General features: G+C 44.5%; 1 protein-coding gene across 1 annotated transcript in view; it reads right to left on the reverse strand.

The window, feature by feature from the left end:
• ST8SIA4 (ST8 alpha-N-acetyl-neuraminide alpha-2,8-sialyltransferase 4) overlaps positions 1-11,786 on the reverse strand; it is a 58,760-nt gene extending 46,974 nt beyond the window's left edge. The window contains exons 1-2 of the mRNA XM_080372418.1: positions 11,200-11,786; positions 6,526-6,657 (exon numbers count right to left, since the gene is read on the reverse strand). Of these exons, the coding sequence (XP_080228544.1) occupies positions 6,526-6,657; positions 11,200-11,312 (245 nt within the window). The 5' untranslated portion in view covers positions 11,313-11,786. The remainder of the gene's footprint in view (positions 1-6,525; positions 6,658-11,199) is intronic.
• Positions 11,787-12,157: the final 371 nt, after the last annotated feature.

Genomic DNA, 12,157 nt, shown 5'->3' on the forward strand with positions numbered 1-12,157 from the left:
AAGAGCACTGAAAATAGCACAAGGTTATTCTGATTAAACAGACATGACAAAATAATTTAGAGAAAGTGCCAAACCACACTCAGCTACATATAAAATTCAAAAGTAAGGTCAGTTAGAGAAAGGAAAAAAACAGAATAATTTTTTGTAAACCTTAAAGCAAAGGTGTTCTGCAACCTTAAGCTAAAATGTGTAAAGAAACTTTTATTTGAGGGGATCTTCAGGTTTTGTTTTGATGAATAAAACTGGGATGTGGCCTGAGCCCTTTGTGGGCAGGTGGGGCAGATGTGTCTCACTTATCCGAAGCCAAGCAGCTGCTTGCAACATGTTTACATGACTTGCAGAAATATGGTGTCCAATTTGTGGCTGACCTAGGGTTTTTCTTTGATAAATATTATGAACATCTGGTTGTGGTTAAGTACCAACTACAACTCCTGGTTACCTGATAAGTACATGTTACAGACATCACTGTTTCTCAACAGCTTTCCAGGTGACAGAAATATGTATTGCTCTGGGGCAACATGGTGACATTTTTCTACATATGTACATTTTCTGGTTTTATTTTGTACCATAGTCTCTGTACTACACAACTATTCTCTAATGGCAAACTCTCCTTCATCTGCCTCAGAACTGTGTGGATTAAGGGAAGAAATAAATTGCTTGAACATGTGACTTTTAAGAACACAAGTAGACATATTTTCAGACATCGTCAGGAACACTGAAATATGGCCTCCAACAATTTCACCTGGGAAAATCATTCCTTTTGAGCAAGGCAGTGGCAGAAATCCTCACTGCTGGGGCACCTGGACTTGTCCGGACCCCCTGCGAGGGGAAGTCCCTGAAGGGCATTCTCAGTACCCAGGAAGCTGGGCTAGCTCACCAGCCACCACATGATGGAAACAGAGACAAAGCGATTACCTCATCCACAGTCTGCCCCCACTGAAGGTGTGCCTTCACCTACACCACCTTCAGCCCACGTTTAGCTAATATATTGCTTATAGCCTCCCTTGGTGGGGGCTCAGCAAACACCCCACGCCATCCACACTGGTGCTTCCCTAGCCTCAGCGGCAGCACAGCATTGCTCACGCCAGCTCAGATCTTCCCCACAGCAAGTGAAGCCTGTTCTTGTTCCTTGTACCCTGCCTGTACAAGGCAGAATATTCCTTAGTCTTGCCAACAGCCTTTGTTCACCTGCGGCTAACAAGTCATCCACCTTTTTTATAAACTTCTGGTTTTTAATTGGACAGGTCATGTGTTGCAGATCTCTGGCCTCTCTTGCTCCTCTCCTGCAGGCCTTCTCTATTCACACAGGTCTTTACACCACTCGATTTTCCAACCCTAGCAAGGCCTGGCACTGCTTTGCACAGCCCAGCTGGAAGGCAGAAGGCAGCTCTCAGCCTTTGAAATCACCAAGGGCTACAACCCAGGCAAAGCATTTTGCCAGCTAAACTACAATTAAAAAGCAAAACGGAACAGGAGCAGTGTGGTAACACAAGGTCACAGCCTGCCCTTGCGGAGGGCTACAGCCCCTGCTGCTGCTGGCCTCCTGGGGCTGCCCCGGGAACCACGAGTGTTTGCACCTGTGCTGGGTTTGGCTGAAAGGGAGTTTTAAGAAAACATCTTCAAGGAAAGGAGCTTTTAGAATCTTAGAACAGTCTGGGTTGGAAGGGGATTTTAGAGGTCATCTAGTCTAGCCCTGACTCAGATTTGTTAAAAACACACTTAACTGCAACTAACCACAGAAAGGTTCCTGGCATTCCCCAGCCCACAGAGGACCACAAAAACAGAAGTGCCACATTATGGAGGTTGTTCTCTGGCTCTCTCCCCATTCCACCCCTCCTCATGCTCCTCACTCCACTCCCCCTTGACCAGAAAGGTCACTTCAGCAGCTGGAGCAGTACTAATCAGGCACAAACCTTCAGTGGGCATGCAAAAGGGAAAGAAGCTTTTTAAATAGTCTGTGACTCAACTACTGTTTAAGTATGAAGGCCGGCCAGATGTCAGCTTTCACCAAGTTAAGCAAGTTTGAGTCCAAAGAAAGGAGTCAAAGAAGTTAATCATCCCAACTGGCAGTGAACGCTGACTTTTTAGTTGAGGCAAGGGTCTCAGGAGGCAAAAACCCTCAAGGTTTATTATGACTAAACTAGACTAAAGAGCAGCAGTTTGCATGTCTTAGAGACCCATAACTTCTGAAGGAAACCAGGTAACTGACCCCAAAATGTTGCTCCAAATGCTTCAGAGCAATTCTACTGCTCCATTGTCAGTTTGGTATTTACTGCTTGCATTTCATGGTCTTGGAGCTATTTCATGTTAACTTGAAAGATAGAAGAATGATAACAATCTGAACCTTTCTAGAAAGGAAGTTGAATTTTTTTCATTATTAGTCTGTTAATATCTTACAAGTTCTCATACTTTTCTGACAGGAAATTCCCACTCATCAAGTTCTCTGTCACACTGCAAACAGATAAATACATCCTCAAGACTTTTTTTTTCTTCCCATTTTGCCTTCTTGCAATACAAAGTCTTCATCTGCTCCTTCCAATGTAAACCTCCACATTTAATTAAAAATAAGTGGAAGAATTCACACACTGAGACATCAAACTGTAGTTCATTTCACACAGGTCACAGATGCGCTGGCACCAGTCCTATGCAAAAGGCTTCCTGAGATAGATTTGTGCCACCTCAGCCACATCTCTTATTTCTGCAAGTATGAAAAACTGAAATTTCTTAATATTCACAACTGGAAAACCTTCACATTGCTACAGAGAGTAGAAAGGACTTAAGACATAAAACCTTGCAAACAGTGGATTCTCTCTCTTCTTGACTGAAATAATTCACACAGAAAGGGAGCCAAGCAAACAGTCTTCTTCCCTTATGCACAGAAATTACCAATTATTCTTAAAAAAAGTTGTCAGCCATCAGAAGGTGGTATCAGACAGGAAAAAATCACTCTTCCACTAGACCAGTCATGACTGGCAAGGCAGAAAATTTGCTACAGTCTCAAATAATTAACAATATCCATCATTTCCACCTCAGTCACAGAAAAACTAGCTCTTTCTTCTAATGCCTGCTTAACATCTCCAAAGGGCTGCTGACCTACCAAGGAGCTTCTACACTCCCAAGACTGCCTCTTCTGGCTGCAAAGTCCTAGAGAGCATCTTGTGACACCGCAAACCCAGTGGAAGCTTTTCATCCTCCCATGGGGTCATGATAAAGGAGCTTTTTCTCTCACTGACTCCTATCTGAGCCTCGCCTTGTGGAGAATTCATAGGACCTTCAAGGCTGATGGACTGGTCACTAACCTGAGCAAAAATTAGACAGCCAGAGACAATGCCCATGGTCAACAAGGCACATAGCAAAGCATAATATTCTAGCTGCAAGGCAAACAGGTCCAGGCATACCACTGATCAACAGTCCTCACACAAAGGAAAACTGACTATGAAATATTTTCTGTGTTTTAAAATTGCTAACGTGGGTGTCAAGCCAACATTAAGACACAAAAGTAGCTGCCATTTATGGGTGGTAAGTTTTATGAAACATCTTTATACCGTACAGTAATGGTTTCACAAATTATTTTTCCACTGCTAAGAACTGATAACTTTTTATACATTATTCAGCTAGCTTTTTGTTTCCCTCTAACCATTATCTGCTATGGTCAATCTCACACCGCAAGACCCTCCCTTGCTCTTGTTAACAGTTGCAATAATTAGAGTATGAATCATCTTCATGGTCTACACAGTGCATGTAACGTACTTCGGAGAGCTGAGCAGTTAGTTTAACCACGAAAACATTCTAGGACATTGCTAGACATATTTGAAGTTAGTCCTGATAGGTCTGTAAATGTAAAAATATTTACGGCTAAGATGCTTCTTACTGCTGTGACAGGGAAGAAAGGTGTATATAGCAAACTGCCTGTAAAAATGAAAGAAGAATGCACATTGTTTAATCAGCATCAGACTGGAACACTTATTACAAGGGGCTGCACGTGGCTTTCACAGGGAAAAGCATGCCGAACTCCCTCCCTCACTACAGAGTATCGTAACTGAATATGCAAGGTATGTTAGCAAAGAGGATTTCTGAAAAGATTAAGACTGACGTAGTGCTGATTCCTTTCATGTACTTTATGTCATGTTTTAGCCCTCAGTCACATTAATCTAAATCAATAGTTTAGTGAAAACACCTGCTCTCTGCTCTAGTGTCCATGATAGTAGCTATTTTATCTTAAAACAAGACTAATAATGTGGGCATCTAAATGACCTCAACTTCATGCTCTCTACTGTACAGAAAATACACTGATAAAGTGGAACCCTTACTGCTCAAACCAGTGTGTAAGGTACATTATTTTCTTCACTGTACTAGTGAGATCAAAAAAATGCTTCACTGTACAATTTTTTTTAAAACACCATATCATGATGCTTCTTAAGAGTCCATTAGTAATTTACAAAATGAGAGAACTTCCCCCCCAGTCAACAGTAAGGAAAAACCTGATTTTGAAACTCATTATCTTAGTACACTGAGATGATACACATGTAGTAACAGGCTTAAAAATAAAAATTAAAGCATCCTCTACTCTTCTACCTCTTTGTCTGAATGATGTATTTTGCTTTTGAAATGGGTGAAAGATGAGCATAACCCAAACTTTATTTTCCTCTCAGTTTTAATCAGAAACTTATTTTAGTAATTGTATTTGTTTACTGTTTGGCTTGAACATCAAGGTGTATTGAATTTAAGTGGTTCTGAAATACGACAGTTTTTCAACAAAATGACTGAAAAGAGTTACCTGCCTCTACTTGTAGTCACTCAGTGGCTTCCAAAACAGTTTACTCCACAAGCAAAACAGCATACTATTTTCTCTAATTGTCAGAACTACAAGCTATGATTTGAAATTTCAACAGTACTCTTCTGAAGTTATTCAGTACTTCTCCAACTTAAAAGTTGTCAGTTATATGCATACACATTTTAAATACTGTTACTGACAAAGAAAAATCTGCTTATCTTTCCTAGAGTAACTTGGAGCAGAACTTAGCCTTTATGGAAGAACCATACTGGTCAAACAAACTGCATGTGAATAGCTGGTCCTGGAAGAAACTCCATTCCAGAAGTGCACCTCAGCTGCATTTTAGGGTGATCACCAGGTCTTCACCAGCAGGAAACCCAGGCACCTGGGGAGCAGCCAAGTGCCCAAGGGTCCCTTAGTCCAGGCAGTCAGGAAGTGGGGACTCCACAGAGCATTTGCCAGGCAGCCGAGATACAGATAGAGGCTTCAGAGTATTAATTTGCTGCCTGCCCAAACCCTGCCACGCTTTCCATCCCTGACACTGTTGCTTGGCTTTTTCAGCAGGGCTGTGCTACAGGCATCATAGCACAAGACTTCCAGAACACCAATCCTTTACTACAGCTCTGTACCATTTCTGAGCTACTCGTACCTTCTGCATATTTTAGAATTCGGGATATAACCCAGCAGTCATTTAAAAAAAACAACCCTAAGTTCCTCATTCAGAGAGGGCATGCTTTCATACATGGAGACATTGCCTGTTCCAGGGTTTTGTAAGCTGTCCTTTAATAAAAGGAAAAAGTAGAAAGGGAAATGACAGAAACCACATTTGATTTAAATCAAATCCTTATTCAAAATCTTAAAATTCAGAAAATAGTCTGCTCTGCTATGCAATTGTTCCTAAAACCAGTTATTTTCTATCATTTTTCACAGAATGTGACACTCCTAGCCCTCCACACTGCCAGCCCACAGTCCACACACATCTCCCACTGGCCACCCTCCTGATCAAGACAGGGAAGATACGATGACATTACAACACACTGAGAAGATTCTACTTCCTCCTCTCTCAGGCCCCAAGGTGAGTAGACCCACAGTAACTACTAAAACACATCAGAACTATCACTCATTTTAACTCTACTGCTGTGTTTTCCCCCTCAACATGAGCCTAAGGTTCTTTTTGGCCCCTCTGACTTCAGGAAAGAAAACTGCGTAAGATAAGGGTATTGTCAGTGTCTGACCTTGCAACTTGGACCAGCCACAGAGAGGGTTGGATTTGCAGCACCTGACATCCTAGCTCTTGAGTCCTACATCTAAGCTGTCTGCCTGAGCTCCCTTTGTAGTTAAAGGAGAAAAATTGGTATGTTCAGGGTACTTCCACCTGTTCTATTTCAGACCTTCAGGACAAGAGAAAATCATGTTCTAAAAGTGCCAGTTTCTTACCACTGACTGCAAGAGAGTTCTAGGCAACCAGCTCAAATGTAGACTTGCATACTGTAGACACTGACTGCTTGGGTCTGACTGACACAGCCAGATGAAAGTATTTTATTTATTCTGATGAAGGATGATTTGACTTTGGAGTCTAATGTAATTTAGTTGCATTTAACACTGAACCCTAAATACGTACAGTTATAAAACACCCACCTGCAACTGTAAATCAAATTAATCTTTTCCAGACCAGAGGAATTATAGGCAACACAAAATGAAAATAATTGTAGGTAATATGAAATTAAATGCTTTTTATTTAAGACACTTACCTTATTTCCAGTACCAAAGAAGTATTGATTTTCCAACCTTCTACAGCATGCTGGAAGATTGAGGAGCCACCCTTTCGAATTATCTTATCAGAGCTATTGATCATTGATCTACTCAAACTCAGTTCACCATCTCTGCAATGCAATATAGAAAACACACAATTATATCAAGGCTACGTAAGTAATTTAAATCACAAGTACCAGTGATATATCCTTTTATTGTAAACAAAAAGAAGCAAATGTCTCTGCTTGCCAAAGCAAATAAACTGTACCCATGAGAAATCTATGGCACACCTATATGTGATACTTGAATACACCATTTAAAAGCTTAAATATGTTTATATTTCTAATGAAACAAACATACAAAAAATTATCATAAACTGCAAATTCTGAACCTGGTTCAAACTCCAGTATGTTTGTAAGGCAGTTTCTGCACTTCTATGTTCCAAATTTCCAGTACTAAACTAGGAATGAAGGGTTAACTTTCTAGCCCTCACCCAGCAATTGCTCATGTTCTACCACAATGGCCCAACAGACTCCCTTTGCCTCCTATTGATACTACAGGACTTTCATGAAAGGAATTCTATATTTTAACAGCACGCAGAACACAAAATTTGCTCAAGACTTCCTGAAACTTGTGTATGCACGTATCAGAACAACCCCAGTTGTCTTATCCTTCTTGTCAATCTTACCATAGTCGTAAGTTTTGGTAAGGTAGCCTTAAAAAACAGAAAAATATAGTATGCTGTGAATGATGAGCAATGAACATCTCATGAGGTATCATAATGTTACCAGTCACAATGATATTACCCAACAGGGTCACACAAATGTGACAGAGAAGCTATAACACTGCAAGCACAACTTAAGGTGATAGGTCTAAAATCTAGTTTCATCTCTGTATGTTCTTATTATCTTCCATAATGTTCCATTTAGGTGCCAAAGAAACGTTCAGCTGCGTTCAAACATAGCTGTTAATCATAAATATTTCAACATTGTTGATATAGTAACATTCTACCATGCTGCATGTCTTGTATCCCAGCAGTACATAGAAACAGAAATCTCTTTATCTGTTAAATAAGCATGCTCTGAAGTACTGCCAATAGCAACAGCTTTACTTAGCTTGCAAACAGAACTTTTGACCACTAGTCATTCGACCAACAAAATGGAAAAGATGTGAGACTGTAAGCGTTCTAGGGACTCGCTTGTTTTCCTGTGGCTGCAAGCTTTTAAAACAACTGGATCCCAGCCCTTAGCAAGAGCTCCAGCAACCTTAGTGCTGTGTATGTGTGTGTATATATATATATGTATGATTAAGTATTAATATTTGGTAAATCATATAGCAGACTAAACTCAAACTAACCTGCAATGGGACACCAATTACACTAAATTAACAAAACTGGCAACTGTAGTCACTTGCAAAAAGTTCTATGATTGCAAAAGCCCCTGTAACTAATACACCAGTATTATACACTTCATCAAAAACAATCCACCGTTACTAACAACGCTCTCCCTCCCTCATCCCCTCTCACCCAACACACTGCAGCACCGACTCCACGCTGACTAATAGCTAAGGCTGCCACCTACCGAAAAACTTACAACCTCAAGCAATCGAGCACCGTCTGTATGCAAATTATCCAAATCACACTAAGGTGAGGGCATGGGAGGATGCTTGCTGCGTTAAGTCCCTAAATCCAATAACCAGAATATAGTTAATATTCTTTGCTATCTTAAAATGTTTTATTCTTACAAATTTTCCATAATGGTTGTAAATTTATGTATTACACATTTTCCTGCAAACCTTTTCTAGATGCATAGAGTGTATGCATCTAAAGGAAAATTACCAAAATACATCCAGGTAAAGTACTCAGCCTAAAAGTACTTCAGAGATGTCTCCAGTTTATGCTAGGTTAAACATTATCCAGTAGACAATTTAACAGTGACACAGCTGACAAAACCTGGCAACAAAATATGTTGCCAACACCTAAAGCACTGCAGCATTTGAATTGTCCTTGTCTTCCATGGTCACAATTTACATCTGCAGTGAGGTACAGAGATGGAACAGTACATGTTAAATCATGTCCTCATGAGCAAAAAGACAGTCCTTGGCACTTTGTGTTAAAGTTCTGTTATGAACACAGACATGCTCACTTACATGCTCCTCTTCCCTTTATTGGTATTGTTTTATTTAATTTTCACTTAAAGTAACATTAAATAAACTAAGACATAAAAAACTAAATTTACTCCAGAAAATTCTTCATTGTGCAACCAACTGTGAAATAGATATGGGCTACTTTGTATCTTCTAGAATCACTGAAAATCCTATCCAAGGTAAATGAAACAACTGCCACAGTGTGACAGCAACTTGTAGCTGACAATGTCAAGCCTCACTCTGAATTACCTTCCTCTGTTTGGTCACCAAGGCAGTGCTAGTAAGACCATCTCTTCTCCTGAAGACAATTCATTAAGTATAAATAACTGTCTTCACGCATATTCCATATCAGTAGAAAGTAACACTGTTTAAGAAACACTGCATTTCACATGTGTTTTTCATTACTTGCTTAACCTTTAAAAGGACATTACTCTCTAGCTAAAGAAGGTCATGCTTTTGCAATTACTGTCCTAGCAAACTTTGTTATAAGAACACAGCCTATGTAAGGTTTATCACATACTTTAGAACTGCACACAGTCCATTTTGGAACGCCTGGTATTTACCTGTGGTGTCACTAATAGCCATAAAATGGGCCACTTTGCAAGTTCACAGTTCTATATTACTGGTACTGCAGGAAGTAAACCACGGAAAACGGACTTTGCTTGCTCACATGGCCAGTCAAAAATAACCAAATGGCATGAGCCCTTCCCCCAGGAGAAAGGCAAGCATAACATGAATAGTGACAGCAGATACTAGTAGTACACATTGGTTTTTTTCATTACTGCTTCACACAGTAATGGACGAGATGACAGGCAGGAAAAAGAAAATATTCCAATATCCTCAGCCAAAGTGAGTAGCACCATATTGCACAAGAGGTCTCACTGATACCAAAGAAGTAGAGATATCACTAAATGACCTGGCAGAAATACATCACAGCTGTATCTTACAGTGTTATTAAGGACATAAGTATTTATTACTAAATACACTTATTTTCCTTCATGTAGTATTAAATCATCAGTTTATTTTAACACCTCTGAAACAGTGTCAAACAATGTATCGTAAGCTGGAGGGGGTTTTCTTTTTGCAAATATAAATGGACTCTACCTAGTGACTAACTTCTGAATCATTTTAGCAACTACCTCTAGTCTGACAGGAAGGAGTACATAAGAAACATGGGTATCCTTAATGCTGACTCTCCCTCACACATCTGTTTTCACATGTATTTTTGCACACCTCCAACCCAAAAATTGTAAACTTCTGTACATCTCATACAGCATCTTCGCAGAAACTGGGCTTACACCAGGGCTGAACAAGAGGGAGAGTTACCAGCAAGTTGGGAAATTCTTTAATACCAAGGGAAACAAACACCACATCATTAAACATGCAGACAGGCAGGAGAGAGGCCACCGCTGCCCAGCGGCACCCAGCTGCCAGGGGAAGAGGGATGCCCCTTCTGCCTTGAACTCTGGGGACTGCGGTCTAAGTAGGTTGTAACTGCCCCAGCTTCCTCCAGGCACTTACGGCCTCCTTATGCCTCCTCCTCAAATTAAGGCAAGGGCTTACACCACAGGTCGAGAAACTGCTGTGAACGCCTCTGCCCCCAGTCAATCTGCACAAGCACAGAAAGTTTGAGCCCTTTCCCAGACTCTGCTGATTTCACTAAGCCACCACGGAATTTATGCATCCCTCCTGTGAAAACAAAACATTACACTCCTCCAAGGAGAAATAGGCTTGGCTGAAAACCCAACACCTTCACGGGATAGCTGCAAGTTGGGAGAAAAATAAGGCATACAGGCATGCACGTATACAAACACAATGTGCAAGAAAGAGAAAGCTAAGGTGCAAACAGAAGAAGGGCAAGGGGCTTTCTGCCTTTTATTTCCAACCGAAGACCGGCAGGAGCGGGAAAATACGTAACGGGAGGTCGCAGCCGAGGGACAAGAGTTCCCAGCGGAGGAGCCTTAGGAGCGAAGGGGGATGCCCTGCACACTCTCGGAACAACGATCCCCGAGGCGCACCGAAGTTAAGGGCAGCTCTCGGGCAAACTTCGAGGACGGAGGCAGGGCTCTCTGGAGCTGCCAGCGGCAGCGCACGCCGGGCGGGCCGGCCTCCCCCGGGCTCCTAAAGAAGGAAACCGGCTGCAGCACGCACCATCCCGCCGCCCGCGGGCGGCCCAACCTCCCCCGCCCGCCCCGCTGCCGGCGCTGGGGGGTAGCAGCACCGGCCGCGACCCAGTCCCCGGGCACCCCCCCGCCCGCCCCCGTCCCCCTCGCCCCACGCCCGCAGCCGCGGAGCTTCGCCAGCCGAAACCCGCGCGTAACCCGTCCCGCAGCGGTACCCCTCCCCCCGCCGAGCACCGAGAGCGCCAAGCCGCGATGGCACCGCAGGGGAGCGGGGTCACGGCCTGGGGGGGCTCGAAGACCCGGGTGGGGCTGCGGAGAAGACCTCGAGCAGAGACACCGCCCCGCCGCTCCCCGCCCCCCCCCCCTCCCCCGAGAAGCCCTCCCGGCGCGCCTCCCCGCAATTACCCGGCGAGAGGTGCCTCCTGGCGCTCCTCCGTCCGCGCTATTTCTTTCGTCTTGTAAAAGATGAGGAGGAGACTGATCGTGCACACAGTCCACCTCTTCCTGACGGAACGCATGTCTTCTGCGAAACGCGGTCCCCCTCCCCCTTTTCCTTTGTTTGTCAGGGGTGTGCAGAAAACAACTCCACACGCGGCACAAATTATCAAAAACACTGTAAATGCCTTCTTTCGAAATAATAAAAAAAAAACAAAAAAAAAAGTCAGGCGGGTGCAGACGCCGGGGGTTGTTTGTCGTTGAGTTTGTCCGTCTTTCACCCTGTCCGCCCCTGCCCAGGCGCTCGGTTCGCAGGCGGCGGCTCGCTCGCCTCGGCCGGGGGAGCAAGTCCGTGGCGCCGCCGCTGCGCGCCCGCCGAGCCCAACCGCGCCGCGCCGCGCTCCTGCCGCCGCTGCTCCGCTCCGGCCCCGGCTCCGCTGCAGCCCCGTTGCGATCGTGGCGGTGCCGACGGCCCAGGGGCGACGCTGGCACCTCCCTCCTCGCGGCGGGGCGGTGGCGGGCGGCGCGCGGCCAATGGGCGCCGCGCGGGGGCGGCACCTGGCGCCGGGCCGCGACCGCCGGCAGCGCGCAGAGCCGGCGGGGTGGGGGCGCGCAGCGCGCGGGCGGCACTCGCCGGGCCCAGGCTGGGGGCGCCCCCCTCTGCCCCCCGCTGTGTTCGGGGGAGGCGCCTTCTCCCCCGGGGGCGCGCTGTACCCCGACGCCTGCCGGGTGTCACAAAGTTTGGGGGAAAGCCCGCGAGCGCGCTGCCACTGAAGGGAAACGGCGCGCTCCCTTCCTGGGAAGAGAAGGATTTGGTTAATTTGGTTGATTTGGTTAATTTGGGTTTTTTTTTATTATCCCCCCCCCCCCGTCGGTGGGCGGTTGGAACTTGGAAGGGGCACGGCAGGTTTCCCCCAGCCTCAGAGCA

Source organism: Falco punctatus, assembly GCF_963210335.1.
Source record: "Falco punctatus genome assembly, chromosome: Z".
In the NCBI taxonomy this organism is placed as follows: Eukaryota; Metazoa; Chordata; class Aves; order Falconiformes; family Falconidae; genus Falco; species Falco punctatus.